A 17,923-nucleotide genomic window follows, 5' to 3' on the forward strand; every position below is an offset into this window, starting at 1 on the left:
TATCACATTAATGTAATACCTTTCCTCCGTTCTCAAAACAAAACAAGTAAATCTGGTACGTTTTTAGTTGTTTTGGTACTAAATAAGATAAGTTGTTCCCTCAATTAGCTGTGATAAACGTTACTAGTATTAAGCAAAACAGCAATTACTCACCAGGGCAGTTTCACGTGTTTCGGCATCTGCATTGTCCTGAACGCGAATTCTTCATCAAGGTTCATCTGGTACCATGGTTTATTTTAGAACTTGCGTTTTGCATTGCTGACTTTTCTATACACCATTATTTCTGTTATCTTCAACGTTCAAACCTTGCCAGCACACGTATGTGGCAAACCATTCTAGCAACTGCGGCATTGTGGCCTTTAAGTTTCCATGACTTGTCGAATTGTATATACAAAAAGTTTTCCGCTCGGCAGCTCTATCGACAGTAGCTCTGTCCCCTGTTTAATGATGATATTATTCGAAATATTTCTCGTTTGCAATAATTCTTCGCGCCACTTGACCGAGTAAACAAGTTTTAATCCAACGGCTGGAAGCCAGTTCTTGCTACAATCGCGATTTGCCTTCATTGACCAAATTAATGTTTTACTTTACGTGAAAATGTCGATCTAAAGTGTACATTTAGGAAAGGATGTTGTTTCGCGGCCTTTTAAAAGCATTTTTAATACGGGCGAAGAAATTGTTATTTGTTGGCAGTAGCAAAATTAAAACTATCCTTCAATTATTGTGCAAAAGTTTGTCAACGGCTACTAGATGTACGTTTAAATTAACACCTCAATTTAAAGCCGTTTCCTTCAGTCAGCACATAATTGCTGCGTCCTGCGGTTAGATAAGGCGATCGCTAGTTTTCTACTTGCTGCCTGAACTGTCTGTCAACGGCATATAAGAGTTGTCTTATTACTTTTACTTATTGCTTAACGCGGTAGAGCTCTCGGTGTGATCTGTTGGATTTCTTGCATGACTGGCTTCCGGTAGGTCGTTTGAAGTAACACATCCACTGCCACTAAACGGTACTGCGTCGGAACTTACCTGATGATGCAACTGCTGAATATTGAGTTGCGTATTTCCTTCCATACCGCCGCTGATTGACGATGGTGGCGAGGCAGTGGCTAACAAGCCAGTGTAAAGATCGTCGAACGAGTGTGTCTGACTGCTCAGAGACGAAGAGATGCCATCGAACACAGACACCGACGAGGCCGGACTGTCGGCCGTGCCAGGGTAGAGTATCGATCCAACTGATGAGATAGGCGTCCCATTCTGCTGTAACCGATGCTGTTGAATACTCTTGCTGGAAGGGGTTCCGATCGGTGGTTGCTGCGGTCGCTGCAGCTCATCGCCACCAATGCTTATGCCGCCGGGATTGCCTTCTTCCGGAGTGCCGACTGATGGTGATACCATCCCTGCTGCTATGTTATCACCTCCTGCAGATTCGCAAGTTATTTTCATATTGCTACAGTTGCTATTGCCACCCGGTGCGTTAAAGTAGTAGTTGAAATGTTCGAGCGATCCCAGATCCTGTTCATCTGTTTCCTGGTCGCCCACACTAACTATCGGTTGCTTCGTTCCAAACAAGTTATCTAAGCAAAGGTGAAAACAGGCGTAAAGATCGCACCGACAAAAAAGGCGTGCAAAAACGCACGCAACCCCATAAAACCGATCCAACAAAGAATTTCCCCACGTACTATAGTCAAGATCCCCTCTGTTTTATCCCCTTTAAACCATGCTCGAACATGCTAGTTACCTCCGAATTCCCCTTTCAGTTGCTGCTGTTGTGACTGTAGCTGCAAATCTTGCATCTGTTGCTGCAGCTGCCCAAGTTGATACTCTCGCAAAAAGCTCTTGGCGTCCATCGATGAGGCCAGCAGGTCAGCCGATGCAGATGAACTGCTTCCGCCAGAGACTCGACTGTCCATGAAATCAGTTAACGCAACACCGGCCCTGGTGCCTGACCCGCTGCCCGACCCTACCGATCCGGAACCGGGGCTGAGATCAGAAAAGTGTGGCTGAGTGTCCTGAGCCAGCTGTTGCTGACGATGATGCGTCATGTGCTGTGCCTGATGCATCATGTGCTGCAAGGATACGGTGCTCGGCGTAGCCTGAGCTCCCAATATGCCCAGCCCGGTCGAAGTGGGGGGCGATGGTGCCGGTATGGCTGTTATTTGAATGTCGTGTGTAAAGTTTTGCGCTTGCTGTCGTCGCATCTTCGACTCGTTGATGCTGTGTATGGTAACCTATGGAAAGATACAATAAGCGTTAACACCAACCACGTAGACACGAAAAACGAAATGAACAAAACATTTACCTCACTGTTAAGCCGTTGGCCCGGTTGTAAGTTTTGCAGGAAGGCAAGATCGTCATATCGTGTTCGAGTGCCAATGGTCCCCGTGGGCAAGCTTCCAAGGCTGTTGCCGTTGAAGAACGCGCTCGGTGCTTCATCGTCGCAACAGTGTGTGGCCAAGCTGGTGGATGCATCTGCTCCACCAAGATACGAGAGAGCGTGCGATCGTTCAGAACCAATGGCACCAGTTGCACCCTTTGACAGGATTGACGCATTACTGCTGCCCCCCTGATAATATCCTGACGATCCCAGCATACCAGACCCGTAAGCGTTGCCCGGACCTACGGGTGCTGAATGCAGCAAATCGGGCCCCGTCAGATTGTACTGACTGAACGACGAATAATGAGATTCACCCAGTCCCGCACCGATAGTGCCGCTTGCCGACGGTGAAGGCGCAAACATGTCCTGACCGGTGGTTCCATTCATATGTTGCCAGCCCCTGCCAGAGGACGTAGGCAGACCGCCACCTTGCTGCAGTGAGGTTTGTTTTTGCTTCTGTGCATTTTTCATCTCGCTGCCGATGGCGGACTTGCATTTGCGTGGTCCCATGCTTTCATCTAACGCGGCGGAAGAATATTGCTGCAGGTATGGCGGCACACCAGTGCTGCCAGGAATGATTGTATTGGCACCAGACGACACGGCAGCAGTTACATGCGGTGCCGTTCCGCCCGGCTGCTGCATGGCTCCGTGTGTCGGAGGCATAATTCCATTCTCAACCAGGTAGGCTGCATTGAACGGACGGAATCCGGTCGCTTCTGGAGGAGCACCGCCGGACAACGCATGATGAAGTGCAGGGTTGCGTATCGTAAACATTCCGTTATCATTCTTGAATATCGTAGCCGGTTGATCGTATCCAAGCGTCATACGTGCGCCTTGCACGTCCGGCATCGTTCCCGCACCGGGCGGACGCATTCCAGCACTACCGGCACCCATTGGGCCGCCGTGGAACATAGGATTCCGTAGCGTCACAATGTTATTTCCGTCCGTTAGCTTCCTACCTGCCTGCGCCTCAGTAACGGAGGACACAGAAGCTCCGCTCGCGGAAGGCATCTGATCCACTTGATCATGGTCTTTGTTTTTGTTCTTGCTGCGTCGCTTGTTCCGTTTCTTACGATCATTGGCACCTCCTTCCGGCAGTGGGGAAGACTGCTGTTGCTGTTGCTGCTGCTCCTTTCCTCTCAATTTTCCTGTGTTAACCATGATCACCGACTCCTGTCCGACGGCCGGCACGGATAAGGGCGACATTGGATTGACGACAAACATGCCAGGATTCGGTGCACCGGCACCAACACCAAACGAACCAGCCAGCATAGCAGGCGTTGGATCCATCGGTGGTGCAACCGGTTTCATTGGTTCGGTTATCTTACGAATTGATTCGCGCTTCAGGCGTAGCGCTTCCGACTGTATGGCGTCCAGTCGCGTCAATGTAATACCGGGTGGAAGATCCAATCCCTCCGCACGGATGCCACGTCTCAGCTGATCCATAAGACTGTTGCTCGCGCCAGACCCATTGCTAGATGTACTCTCATCGATCGTTGCATTGGAAGCCACATTAGGTTGCCGTGCCTTGCTGTTACATTCCTTTGCAGGGCCAGATTTCGACGCAGCCGCGTTGTTGCCCGAAGCGTTACTTACATTCGTCGCCTTTTGATTCGCAATCTTCTCTTGCTGTGCCTGGGCCTGCACCTTTGCCTTCGTGGCTTTGGCGGCGTTTTGTAACAGCTGTGACTGTATTGTAGCCTGGGCCTGCTCGAGCTGGCGTATCATTTGCTTTCGCTGGCGGTTTGACAGACCAGGACTATCTAGCAGGGCACTGATCTTCTCCACCATTGCCTGAGCCGGTGTCTGCTTCTTCGGTCGTGATTCTGTTTCATTGCCATTCACCGTACAACCAACACTTTCGACGTCATCTCGCTTTTGCTGTTCTTTGAACGCAGTGCCTACTGCAACTTCCCGCTCTTGTTTGGCAGCTTTCTTTTGGGTGGATTTTTTCTCTTTTTCCATGGCAGTCTTCTTAGTTTTGTCATTGCCTAGCGATTGGACTGCAATTGCTACGGCCGGTTTGGATTCTTTTTGTATCGTTTTTGTTTCTTTCGCTTGCTCGCACGGCTTCGACTGTGACAGAGAGTTCTGACAGGCTGTACTGTTGTCAACCTTCGTTGGAGCTATCGTTTTAGCTTCTTCTTCTTCCTCGAACTCTTCCTCCTCTACCTCAACGTCCGTTTCCGAATCATCCATATTGAGCAACCGGAAAGCGTTGTTATCGAACTCGGGATCAATGAACGATTTGGCAGCCTTTTTGCGAACAACGGGTTTCACAGACGATTCCACCGACGATGAATTCTCTACTGCCGAAGCAGTCTGTTGCGATTGACCCTTGGATTTTTCCTTGTTAGATGCTTTTTCGATCGCACCATTATCCTCTTTGATCGATTTTTGCGTCACAACTGCCGTTCCCTTTTTCTTCGTTTGTGTTTCCTGAGGTTGACTCTGCTTTGCTTGAACCGTGCCCGCCTGCTGTTCCTGTTGCGTTGTCGCCTGTTGCTTTGATTGGGATTTGGTTTGCTGTTTAACCCCGGATGCACTTCCACTGCCACTAGATACGACGGAATCTTTGCTTTGCTTGCGGTTCAACACCTTGGCACTAGACGCAGCCGACTTTTGTTTTCTTTTTGAGGTCGGTTTGCACTCTTCGTCGTCGCTGTCTAACAGATTTAGCCGTGCGACAATCTCGTCAATCTCCTCTATTAGCTTGTCCTTTTTGCGTTCCTTTTTGCCGTTCTTACCCTTGCCCGTGTCAGCAGGCGTCGTCGTAGCAACAGCCAATGCCTTTCCCTTGCCTGCCTGTCGGTCTTCTCCGACGGGTGCCGGTTTCGCAGTAACCTCCTTCTTAGCAGGCTGATTATTGAGGGACGCATTAGCTTTGCCCATGCTCCCTGGTGCATTACTAGCTTCTGTCGCCGTTTTTGGGTTCTTCTGCATCTCCAGCAAATCTTTCTTAACCTTATTTGCCAACGAAAGCATCTCCGGATTACTCTTGCGATCTGTCTGCAGGTTTTTGATCAACTCAACGCTTTGGCGCAGCATGCGCTCCTGTATGAGATCATTGATCGATATCGTTTGCTGCTGCTCCTGTGGCTGGTTTTCTAACTTGCCCGCCCTTTTCTTTGATCGCGATGATCGTTTGATTTGATCACTATCTTCGATCTGTACCGTGTCAAGCGGCTGCTGGTATAACTGGTCGACATATTCTTGAATGAGGCGTTTTTCCTGCGGACTAAAATCAGCAAATGGATCCTCAGCCTTTGGCATGCTCTGCCCGGCACTGTTCGCTAGTTTTGCCTTCTCCGTTCTCTGAATCACTGAAGCCGGAGAACCACTGGGCTGCTGACACAATTTTCTTGCCTTCTGATGTTGATTAAAACCATCGCCCGCTCCAGCTGGATCATTGATTGGCACAATCTGACCATTGACGAATGTGTACAAAATTTGATCCTGATCGGGTGAATCTCCCTTTGCCGTTACCGTCACCTGTGGCTCGGTATGGGGCAAAAAGGTACGCTTTATCGTGACCATCTGTCGAGAAGCGGCGTCGTTACCAGCACCTTGTTGGAGCTGTTGTTGAAGTTGTTGCTGTTGTTTTTGTTGTTGATGCGGTTGTTGATATTGTGGTTGCTGTTGTTGTTGTTGTTGTTTGAGATGTTGAAGATGATGATGGAGCATTTGATCTTGCTGTGGGTGCATCTCGTCCGCGTGATGCTGCCGTTTTTGTTGGAAAAGGCTCAGCGTTTCCTGCAGTTTTGCAATAGTGGTAGAACGTACATTGTTGTTCGTTTTTCCGGCTGCTGTTAATGTTGAAGGTGGCGGTGGTAGCATTGTACCAGGCGGTACCCTTCGTCCTGCCTGTACATCCTCTACGGCAAGGGATTGGGCAAGTTTTTTTGGTTGCACTGCATGTTGCGATGGTGGACAGCATGGTGGAGGTGTTGGGAATGTTTCCAGCTTGAAAATGTACTCGGGAATTTCGGTGCGTATGCTGCTAACGAGCACATTTATTGCCGCATGGAGCTCATTCTTTTGCTGCCGATATGTTTGTATTTTCAGCGGCAATTCTTTGCGCTCCTTCTTGCTCAATCCTGTCTGATCTTGTAGAAGCTGCTGGGTCTTTTGCTCCTGCTTCTGACAGTCGTAAAACTTTTGTCGCAACATTTCTAGCTCAGCAATCATTTTCAGACCTTTGTTCAGCTTAACCTTCTTTATCGTCTCTGCATCTTTTCCGACTGTCGCCGACACTGTCGTTGCCGGTTTTGTAGCTGGTACGGGCTTTTGAACGTTTTTATCTGCCGACTGGATGCGGTTAGTTTTGCCACCTCCTTTCGACGTGTTGTTTTGAGCTTTCGCACAGTCATCCCCTTCTATATAACGCAGCAGATTATCGATCGATTGAAATCGATCCTTGCTCGGGGCTGATGCAGAGGTGGCAGTTTTTGCCACTGTCTTTTTGTTTGCTTTTTCCGTAGAAGTTTTAGCGTTGCCACTAGCTGAAGGTACTGTGTTGTGCGTAGGACAAACTTTGCTTCCTCCTCCCGACGATTTTTCCGTACCTTTGGAGGAATCATCTCCCTCGATAAATCGCAATAGATCATCGATTGATTGAAATCGATCCTTACTGGGCGTCGTTGCAGCAGCTGCAGCGGATTTTACTGTTTTCTTACTTCCTTTTTCGATAACTGCCTTACCGTTGCCATTGGCCGATGGTACTGGGATGAGCGGGGCAGATGCCTTACATGGCGCAACTGTCGTTGCGGCAGAGCTAGTGCTGGCAGTAGTTTTAATGGAGAGCGGTTTAGACTCTTTTGTCACTGCTGCACCACCGGCAGGGGCAGGTTTTTGCTGCAACAGTCGCCTCTGTCGTTCTTCGTCTAACATTTTATCATTCATCATTTGCTGTTTCTGGAGCTTTTTCCGTAACTTTTCACGTGTTTCGTTCGTCCTTTGATTATGATTACACTCCTAAAAAGACAAATTTAAGAAAGAAAAAAAAACGCTTTTAAGCATGAATCTCTCTATGAATCATCTATAGCTTGAAACTAACTAAACATACACTCTGCCCGAACAGCGTACAGTAGTAGCAAACGCAGGATCCTTCCGCCTTGTCTCCCCCGGTTGCGCCAGAGGGTGCGGTTCCACGATGGCACGATTTTTTGTGCTCCTCTTTCGTATGCGTTGTTGCGCCGCCACTGACAGATCCTGGAGCCGCTGAGCCAGCCGAGGGTTTGGCTTTTGCAACAGTTCCCGCTTTTGTGCCTCCAGCATGCGAAGGCAATCCGCAAGGGCAAGGTTTACTGCTACCGTGCGTTTGTGACGTTGCTCCTGCTGCTGCTGAAGACGCCGCATTTTGAACCGCACGAACACCATTGCACCATGCAGGTTGCTGCTGGATCGTCGCAGGTACTGGCTTCGCTTTCATCGCTGGCCCATTTGCACCAGATGCTGCTTCCTGTTTCGAAGACAATTTCGTTGCTGCATTGCCGACAGCTGGCGGTATTTTACTGGCCGCCAATTTGGCGAAGGCTGACAGCTTCGCCGGTGTGAGCAGTTCTTCATTCACACCCATTGGCACTGGCGCAAGGAGGGCACCTGCCGAGGATGTTGAGGGAGGTTGTTTCGAGCTTTTATCATTCAGTGCTGCTTTTGATGAAGAAGTAGGTTGGGCCGGTGCCGGTGTCTGACTTTTAGCTGACGGAGGAGCTAACTCAACATCGACTGACATCGCTCTTTTCTCTCCCGATATCACATTTTCATCTTTCGATTTTTCAACCTCTAGCTGCCCATTTACGACAACAGCGGGGTTGTCTTCTGGAACGGCACCTTGCACATCCTGCTTGAGTGGGGATGCTTTAGTTACATTACTTTCTATGCTCAAGTTAAGTTTCGAGGATTCCGGGGTGCCAGATTGTGTGGTGCATGAATCATCGCAGTTCAGCAGCTTGCATGGGCTGCGCTTTCCTCGCCCTTTTTCCAGCAACATGTTCCGTTCCTTTAGCAGTGCTTTCAGCTCCATTTCCAGCATGCTGTAAAAAGTGAAAGGGAAATGAAATATAAATAACGAACCGCTAACAACGTTACCGTAGAACGTACTTCGTGCGCTGAGTCCACGAGTCTCTGGCGGAGGTGTCCAGTTGTTTCGATAACAATTCAGACTTGGAAAGAAACTCGGTCACACAGGTATTGCAAGTACACGTACAACCTCTGCTTTCATCTGCAATCCCATTCGAGATGCACGCATCGCCAATTGGTTCAATGAAGGACGAAGCTGCTGCTGCTGCGGCTGCTGCCGCAGCTGCGACCGATGCGGCCGAAGTAGTAGAAAGTGAACAGGATGAGGACGACGACGAGTTCGAACTGGATAGGCAGGATGAGGAAGATGACGACGAAGACGTCGACGATACGGAAGAAGACAGTGTTGTTGGGCACGGTGCTAGAAGGGCAGCATTCGATTCTAGCTTCTGCATCAAGCTCTCCCGCATTCGGCTCGGCGAAACGGATCTTTCCCGCTCCCGCTCGAAACATTCCAGATCGAAGGCAATGTCGTTCTCCTTAACCAGGAAAAACTTGGTAAAATACTGATAAAGGACATTCCGCGGTGGTGCCTGGGTGTCGAGTATGAACCATTCAGCCAAATCGGACGCGCGCGTCTTGGGCAGATTGAGGGCCGAGTTCTGCAGCGACCAGAACATATCGACGAACAGCAGCGGGTGCATCTGATCGTCTATTTCTTCATGCCAGCGCTTGTTAACGTTGTCGCAAAACTTGCGCAGCGAGTTTCGCGCCTTCGTGTTCCAGTTTCCCTTCATGATACGTCGCGGTTCTTCGCTTACCGGTTTATAGGTCTGAATCAGCAATCGGGACAGATGGACAGGATAGTTCATGGCGATAATGTTCACTGCCACCCGACATGCGATGGACGAGCAGGGCGCTGCCTGGAACGAGCAGAATCGCGACGGCTCCAGCGTGCTCCAGCGGTACTGCACTCGCTCGGGCAGATGCTTGAAAATGGCCCACGCAATATGGTACAGCTCTTCATCTTCGCCCAACGTTTCCACCAACGGGTAACACGCCGCCGTGTCCTGTACGATCTGCTTATCGTCCTTTTTCGATTCGTTTTTTAACATCGCACTGTGTTGCGGAGAGGACACGTTTGAGCAACCGTTGGGCAGTCCCGTTTCGCCGCCAGTTAATAGCAATGATGACAACAGTTTCTGACTGTTGGTCGCCGAATCATCCTCATCGTTGTTCGGTACTTTCTTTCCCTGGGTTTCGAGCATCATCTCGATCATGTTCGCGCACGTACACATGCGATATCGCTCATTGATTTCCTTTTTGGGGCGGAATGTAAATATTCCACCTCCTATAATGCAAGTGAGACATACGCATACGCTACAAAAAAAAAGAAAAGAAAAAAACGAAACAGTTAACGTTCATGTCGCTATTGCTCCCCTTTCTAGAATATACTTACATGTTGTGCGTGTTTAATGGACGATTGCAACCGGGACACTTGACGTAATCGCATACGTTCGACAAGCGTGAACTTACACCCGGTATCCACTTCGTCTTGAGGCAGTGTACCACATACTCCCACACGAGCTGCCTGTTCTCCAGCGCTAACCATTCCGAGATGGAACGTTCCGGCTTTTCCAACAGTTCCGGCGATTTGGGCGCGTAACGCGATCCCCGGATGGCCTGCAGCAACGTGTGCACCGTGCTGATACGGTTTCGCCGCTCGCAATCTTCCGGCGAGCGGTGGTAATCGTACAGCAGGGGCCAAACATCGGCCCAAGACAGCGAAATATCCGTCATTTCCTTGTCAAACTTCAAGAACCGCCCGACCAGCTCTTGATACTCGCGCTCGGGTAGCGACCCGCGCAGCCGGAGCATACACTCGGGCAGTATGCTCTGGACTTCATAGTAAAAGTACCGTTGAAAAATGCGCTGGTTTATCAACCACCAGGTGAGACCGAACTTGCCCAGATGACACTGTTCCAGGACGTTCAGCAGCGGGGCGACGGTTCGTGCCGACTGGCGCAGCTTCTTGTATCCGTTCACAATGTAGTTCAACACCTCCGGAGCATTAAATTGACGGCTGCCGTCCTCCGGACTCTCGGTGAACAGATCCTCGAACCCGACGCAGTACACCTGAACAATTGAGCGGAGCTGAAAGCAAAGTAACTCAAAGAGCTGGTGCGGATCCCGCGTGCTCAGCACGTTCGTGAGCATCACGAAGGCCATCTCGTTCGACAGTGGCAAGTTGGACGCGAGCGACATCTGGATCATGTTCTGTTCAGGATAATGCGCATCCGTTAACCACTTCAGCGACGATTTGCTCATCAGCTCCATGTACTGATTGTACAGTGCGTTATCCTCGGACCTATGGAGAGACAATGAAAACAAATCGATATGATTAGCCACTCGTGAAAAAAAAGAAACAAAGGCAAAAATCACATACTCCGGTATCAGGTCGTAGTACTGCTTCATCAGAAGCTGCAAACGGTCCCAAAGAGAGTTGTACTGGCAGTCTTCGGCGTACAACTTCATCACCACCTCCCGTGAAACGATGCACATACGGCAGCAACAGTTCAGCGGAAACAAATGTTCACTGTGATCCTCCTGCTGCTGCTTCTGCTGCTGCTGATCAGCCCGTTTCGGATTATGGCATTCGGATGAATCGGATTGTGCTTTGCAAACACAGTCATTCTCCGAAGTAGTCGCATCTTGTTGTTTTTCGTGTTCGTCAACGTCGATCACCGTCTTCTGTATCAGCAGCTCCACGTACTGCTTCAGACTGCGCCCGTAGTGACAATCTCCCGTGCATGCATCCTTCGGTGCCGGACCGTTGTCGACGGTAAGGGGCGAACCCTCGCTGCCGTCCTCAATAGGTGTCACTCCCGAGGTGGACACCGTGCTGGCAGTGCCACCGCCGCCGCTTTCCTGCAGTAAAATAGACATTTTCGCACAACCTGCTTTCTATTTTCCCGTCTATTTCACGTCCGTTTCTCAGTCACTTGCACTTTATGTGAATATTACGGGCCGGTATTAAACGCGAGGTAACTTAGTTTCGAGGTCCTCCAACTGCTGTACCGCACACACGCACTCGCACGCACAACTGCACAGTTTTCACATCGGAAAAGGTGCGCACCTACACTTTACGTCGCGTTTAGTCACGAAACGAAGCGGTAAACGAACGCCGCTCAATCTTTCTCGAGCAAGCCCGATTCGTTACTCAATTCAGTCGCGACCGGCGGGGAGAATGCTTGAAACAATTGCCTCTAAAATAACACCGCTTGGCTGAAAGTGACAATCTACCATAAAGTTAGTTGATCCGAAATCACCAGCAAACAACGTGTATTGAGAAACAGGATTGGTGAATGGGATCAGGTTGCCATCGACATCCCATTTCACTGCACTGCAATCTGACATAAGCTTGCAGTATTCATGAAAACTGACAGCTAGCATCAGTTGAGAATACATCGTCTGAATGAAAACAAAGTTTCAAAATGATCGTAATATGGCAAGAGCACCACATGAAGTATCTTGAAATGGTGATAAAATAGAATTTCAATGCCAAAAATTGCCTTTCCAACCATTTCTGATAACAATGATTGTGATGTGCGTTGAAAGCAGTCATGACAGTTTACACTGTATTCATGACCCTACCGCTTTCACTAGGGTGCGCGAGTAAACTGAATTGTCAAAAATGCATTTGACGCGGGTAGGGTTTGTACTGTGGGAGAACGTTTGGCCATTATTCATAGCACATTGTTTTGCAACTAGTGATGGGCCCACATTTCAAGTGAATTTTTTCGTCGATAAAGTTATAGGGTAACTGTACCAGTTTACGGCAGTGTACCTATTTTCGGCAGGGTAGCTAAAAACGTGAAATTCGGCACAAATGCGGTAAAAAATTTCACAAAACACAATTTTGTAGTGAAAGTTTACCTATTTGATATTCACACACGAAGTTTCATATCATTTCATTACGAATTTTTCAAAATATCAAATAAATTGTGCTTTTTTCGGCAGCTTTGTGTCAGGCAATGGTTCGGCAGGTTTTGTGATTAAGAGAATCAGAACAGTAAAACAATGAAAAAGTGGTGTATATTAAAGATTTTATGCTTATTTAATTTATTCTAACTTGTTCGGAATTTTAAAATCACGATAAACAGTTTATTTTTCACTTTAAATGCTGCCGAAAATAGGTACACAGTAAATGTTCATTTTTGACAGCTCAATGTTGTGGGCTGCTGCCGAAACTCGGAACAATAACACACCTTGGATTTGGCTGAATATTCCTTTTAAACTTGATCAGAACACTACAAAGCGTATGTCGACACATAATATGAACTTTCTTGTACCAAATATCACCAATTTTACGACAAACAATGCACTAACTTAAGAGAAAAATAAATATTTGTAAGCCAGTTCGCACCGTACGCTATAACCATCAAACTGTCAATGGCTGCTCTGTTTTAACGTCGCATCAAAATGGCTGTCAAAACGGGCCAAAATAAGCAACATTTAATTAATAATTATAGTGCTTTTTAACACCAATCTTAGGAAAGTAAGAGTGTTAAATTGCTTTAAACATTTTTTGTACATATTTACATTGATAAAAACATTTTCTGACCTGTATTTGCGCAGCCGAAAATAGGAACACTGCCTGCCGAAAATAGGAACAAACTGCCGAAAATAGGAGCAAAATCAATGTTTGCATTTTTTACGAATATTTATGAAAAAGGGGTTTGAACCGGCAAATAAAAATAGTGTAACATACTATGGTAGTTTATCAACCAGAATAATATCACTTGCATGAAAAATAATAAAAAAAATTATGTGTGAGCTGCTGCACTAGCGTGCCGAAAACTGATACAGTTAGCCTAGGCTTATTGTTGTACGTTTTTATTATTATTTATTATGTAATGTTTTAATATGTGTGAATAAAATAATAAGTGCAAAGAGCAGTTCACAACAATATTAATAATATTGCCCAAGTTATGCTGTGATGTAAGTGAATGAGTTAAAGTAATCGATGTGTTAAAATCATGTTTAGCATATTGACCTTAGCCCGCACTTGATCCATCTTTTTCTCGTCCATATGTTTGGAAAAGGTGGGCCAATCGTGGGCAAGGTAAATACATCTTATTAGAACTGACAGCTCCGACTGTACTAAAATGTAGTGGATTAACGACTGAATCGACCACCACTAGTGTTGGGTAAAGTGCTACTGTGCGCACTGTGCGCACAGCACAGCACAGTGCTTGAAGTGCGGAAGTGCTAGCACAGTGCTAGCACAATGCGGAAGTGCTAGCATAGTGCTAGCACTGTGCGAAGTGTGCGCACTTCCGCACTGTGCTCAGAGAGCGCACTGTGCGAAAGTACTAGCACTGTGCTAGCACAGCCGCTCTGTGCTCAGAGAGCGCGCTAGCACTTCCGCACTGGTTCGAAGTGCGCACAGCACACTTAGGGCAAAGTGCGTGTGCGCACAGCACACTGAATTGGGCTACTTTACCCAACACTAACCCACGTGGGTTCGAAGTGGCTTTACAGTGGGTTAAGGTCGATTTGGTTATTTGGGACGTTCAATCGCTTCCTTTGCACAATTAAACTAATTTTGGAGTGATACATATTGAGCAAATGAATCACCCGTATATAAAAAGACATACTTCAACAACATTGAAGTGACCGCTTCTGTAGCCGTCTGGTTTAACCCACCAAACTAACAGTGTTTTGGCTTTGGATGCAACTGGATTTTTAGTACAAGAAATTGGTGGCGTTTTCGGTATCTTGATTCATTGGGTTATAAAAAGAAATCAAGAATATTTAATCATTCACATTTTTTTATCCAATACCACCAATTCAATTTAAATACATTTGAGTGTCTTTTACCCGAGTACCTTAATCCCGCTGTCCGTTTATCCGTGCGGTTAATAAATGACAGTTCAATACAAAGGTGACATTGCGTTCTGAAGGGGATATTTGAAAAAAAGCTTATCAGAGCACATTGTGAGAACAGCACTATATTTCGTGGCAAATTTCAAATATTGCCATAGGAAAAACGTGAAGTTAATAAAAAGTGGGTATTTTTATCGAAACATAAGATAAATTTAAAAACATCAGGAATTTGTAATTAAGAATATCCTTTGATTCATTTTCCGTGTTATTCGCATACCCGGGCGAGGTCGAGTCCCAATGAGCCCGAATAAATGGTGCTCCACTGTAAATTGATATACGACAGAAAATTACAACACGAAAGTGGCAGTGCTTTGTATCGTCTGAAAAGCCTATTAGAGTTGTGTTTATGCTCCATTGCATGTGATTTTAATGAACGTGCTGTCAAATACTTTTTTGGGTCATGGTGCGATTATTTGGATTACTTGAATGGTTTGACAAAAAAAAATACAAATACCAGGTACCAAAATCGAATAAAAGGTACCACTGTTTACCCGAAAAGACAGGTTTTGTGTGTCGAGAGATTGTTGCTTGGGTTTTTTAATTAAAACGTCAAAACGTGAACTGGACGTTCTATCTCCACATGTCAAAAATTATCAGTGATATTACCTGCCGAACGATCCGGTGACTGCCCGTCGTGTTTTCCAAATCAAAACATTCATAGTGTAAATTAAAATTTTGTGAATGAAAATTGGTCAGTCATGTCAACTACACGCGTGAAAACTAGGGAAACCAAAACCGGAGAAATTATTGCATACAGTGATACCGCAATACGGAACAATGCATCTGCAGTGGAATACTGTCGAACCTCGATGGCTGCGTTGTCGGGCAGCACCGCAGGTATTGCAATGTCGAATTAGTCTGGTGGGTGGCTCTTTCATCCTCTCCTTCCTTTCCACAGGTGTGCTTGGACTGACCGGTGTGCTAGGGTTTCTCTTCTACGTGCTAGCAGTCCTTTGCCTCTGGCAGATGCTGCTACTGAAATCCGGCTCCAATTGGCAGAAGTATTTCATCAGCCGGAAAAGCCTGCTTACCCATGGCTTTCTGAGCGGCCTATGCACCTACGTGCTGTTCTGGACGTTCTTGTACGGTATGGTGCACGTGTATTGAGAGAGGCCACAGGTGTGGGACACAGATCACGGAGCAAACCTAACACTAGGCTAATACTTTGGTAAATTATTGTTTCGATTCCAAATACACGTACCATCTTTTATCAACAGCTAATGTTTACCGCATGAATGAGGGGAAAGAACTTGTTCACCTGTGTTTACACATGAGCTTAGCGCTGCATTCAGAATAGGAAGCGAGATGAGCACGAGTCCTCCTGCCTTAATGGCCATGTTCAGGTGGCTTCCTTTTCATATATAATAATGCTAAGGGTGGAATTGAAATGTACTAATTGATATCACAACTACTTGAAACATGAAACCGATAGTGGGAACTGCAAGACTTGAATAGAAATTTAATGCACAATTTTGTCGAAAAATTTAATTATGTTACATTTAATCACAAGAAATCGTGGTCTCAACGGACAAATTTTCACTTTCGACTCTACGGCTGGCATACCCGGGTATCGGTACAATTAAATTGAAACCAATGCTCTTTCGTAGGTTTTTTGCAGAGAACTGAGAAACAAAAAAAATACAAACTTACTATGGCAAATACGACACAATCACCCATTCACAAAATCAGTTACAGCAATCTGTATTTAAAAACAAAAATACCAATTAAATATCCACGGACCACCTCCGGCCTTGTAACTTGTGTAATCTGGTCATATTAACTTCTTCCTCTTCTTAGTTTGACTCAACAGCCGTTGTCGGTCAAGGCCTGCCTGTACCACTAGTGGGGTTGGCTTTCAGTGACTTTTGGATTACCTCCCATAACAGGATAGTCCAAAGTCCTACAAATGGCGACACGGTCTATTTGGGGCTTGAACCCCTAACGGGCATGTTGTTAAGTCGTACGAGTTAACGACCACGAGACCGGGTCATATTAACTAGTAGTACGCAAAAAATAAGAATTTATTCTTATATTTTTTACTTGACGCAACTGTGAGATAGACTACAAACATGGTTCTTTTACCCGCTGCCGATAGTCCTTTGATAAACAGTGTAATATTTGTAATAATCTATTTTCCAGAAATATTGCAGTAAGTTAAAAAAGGTGTTATATCGTGAATATTAACAATTTAAACTGCCTCGTGGTTTTGTTCTACTAGGCTATGTCAGTTATTTTGACCGTTGACCTTTTTTAGGGTCACAATTCATCGACCATAGGTTAAATGTAATGCCCGAAATGTATGTGATAAAACTTCTGACTAAAATCATTGACGTTGCGCATCAAAGCACATTAATGTTTTAATAAAAAGAAAAATATAGTGTTAGTATTCGTAATATTGTTTGTCAATTCATGTTGAGAAACTAAATAAAAAATTATTAAGACATATAATTGGTTCTATTCAGTACTATAACCTGTATCCCCAATAAAAGAATTATGACAAAATTGAAATGGGTTGAAAAATACTCACGAACTAGTACAATGTCAGAGACGGTATTCCGGCAATCCGCCTCGCCTTCCGCTGATTACAGTTGAAGTTTGTTGAAAAGAGAGCAAGATTAAGGCAAATAGAGTGACAGATGAAGAAATAAGGATACAAGAAAATATGGATTACATATAATTCTTCGTAGCGTAACGACCTAAGTTAACGCTGGCCTATACCGGCTACACAATAGTAATAGGCAGTCTTAGCTGTCGAGAACAGTAATGCCCCGGATTGGAATCGTACCGCTTCTGCTGTACCGTGGAGTGCCCACCTGTGAGGTCGTCAAATACACCACCAAGGCTGCTCCAAATTATCACATACTATTTCCCATCCTTAATCGCGGCTTCAAGTATGCCAGTATATCAAATAACAGTGATTTCAATCAAATTAACTTATCATTCCCATCATCAGAATTACTCGCGACCACTGATTGATGTACAAGTCCGACACACGGCCCTCGTTGGCAAGCCATATTATTTACATTTCCCATCGCATCTCCTAAGATTTGTCTATTGCCAAAACCTTGGTGCAATGAATGTCGTCTTTGTTTCGTCTCGATCTACATCTATCAATTTACCCGTCCCACTACCAGCCAATGAACAATCTGATGACTTTATCTATTTTATAAGTTTTTACGCATTCTCTCTCTCTCTCTCTCTCTCTCTCTCTCTCTCTCTCTCTCTCTCTCTCTCTCTCTTTCTCTCTCTCTCTCTCTCTCTCTCTCTCTCTCTCTCTCTCTCTCTACAACATATTCAACACAGCTAATCGCTATTATTACATCTTCTCAACAACACGTGTGTATGCTATCCGATCGATAAGCATCGAGGCGGAAGTCGAATTGCCGCCACCGGGAAATCATGATCATGAACCAATTGCAGGTACACCTCTCACCCCTCGTAGCAAAGGATGCGCGCTAAGCACTATCTTGTCCCTCGTGTCGTCACCCTTCGCGCAAATACCCACCCCTATCGTCATCGTTTTGTCGTTTGATTGATTAAATCACTTTTCATCGCCCGCTTGGACTGGATTTAAGCAAG

General features: G+C 46.1%; 2 protein-coding genes across 4 annotated transcripts; one reads left to right on the forward strand and one right to left on the reverse strand.

Annotated features, from left to right (window-relative positions):
- Positions 1-213: 213 nt before the first annotated feature.
- Positions 214-11,762, reverse strand: LOC121590539. 3 transcript variants are annotated; one of them, XM_041910312.1, is made up of 8 exons: positions 10,842-11,762; positions 9,855-10,763; positions 8,477-9,775; positions 7,431-8,409; positions 2,300-7,348; positions 1,739-2,228; positions 1,027-1,574; positions 214-437 (listed from the first exon to the last, which is right to left on the reverse strand). In XM_041910312.1, the coding sequence occupies exons 1-8, from the start codon at positions 11,339-11,341 to the stop codon at positions 360-362; spliced, it is 9,852 nt and encodes a 3,283-aa protein (XP_041766246.1). In that variant the 5' UTR covers positions 11,342-11,762; the 3' UTR covers positions 214-359. The 3 variants fall into 3 exon arrangements, with proteins under 3 accessions (XP_041766246.1, XP_041766245.1, XP_041766244.1); XM_041910311.1 differs by having other exon boundaries at positions 214-1,574; positions 7,440-8,409; positions 10,842-11,761; XM_041910310.1 differs by having other exon boundaries at positions 214-1,574; positions 10,842-11,761.
- Positions 11,763-14,952: 3,190 nt separating this feature from the next.
- On the forward strand, positions 14,953-15,560 carry LOC121588683 (ER membrane protein complex subunit 6-like). The gene is made up of 2 exons (XM_041906908.1): positions 14,953-15,181; positions 15,243-15,560. Exons 1-2 carry the CDS (start codon positions 15,043-15,045, stop codon positions 15,449-15,451), a joined length of 348 nt encoding a protein of 115 aa, XP_041762842.1. The 5' UTR covers positions 14,953-15,042; the 3' UTR covers positions 15,452-15,560.
- Positions 15,561-17,923: the final 2,363 nt, after the last annotated feature.

The sequence above is a fragment of the Anopheles merus genome, chromosome 2R (assembly GCF_017562075.2).
Source record: "Anopheles merus strain MAF chromosome 2R, AmerM5.1, whole genome shotgun sequence".
Taxonomy (NCBI): domain Eukaryota; kingdom Metazoa; phylum Arthropoda; class Insecta; order Diptera; family Culicidae; genus Anopheles; species Anopheles merus.

Excerpts from the sequence above, each read along its gene's own strand:
- LOC121590539 (XM_041910310.1), bottom strand. The coding sequence starts at position 11,341 with ATGTCTATTTTACTGCAGGAAAGCGGCGGCGGTGGCACTGCCAGCACG. Across the intron at positions 8,410-8,476 it reads TCGTGGACTCAGCGCACGAA|CATGCTGGAAATGGAGCTGA; the intron begins GTACGTTCTACG and ends CACTTTTTACAG. Across the intron at positions 1,575-1,738 it reads ACTGAAAGGGGAATTCGGAG|ATAACTTGTTTGGAACGAAG; the intron begins GTAACTAGCATG and ends ACCTTTGCTTAG.
- LOC121588683 (XM_041906908.1), top strand. The coding sequence starts at position 15,043 with ATGTCAACTACACGCGTGAAAACTAGGGAAACCAAAACCGGAGAAATT. Across the intron at positions 15,182-15,242 it reads GTTGTCGGGCAGCACCGCAG|GTGTGCTTGGACTGACCGGT; the intron begins GTATTGCAATGT and ends TCCTTTCCACAG.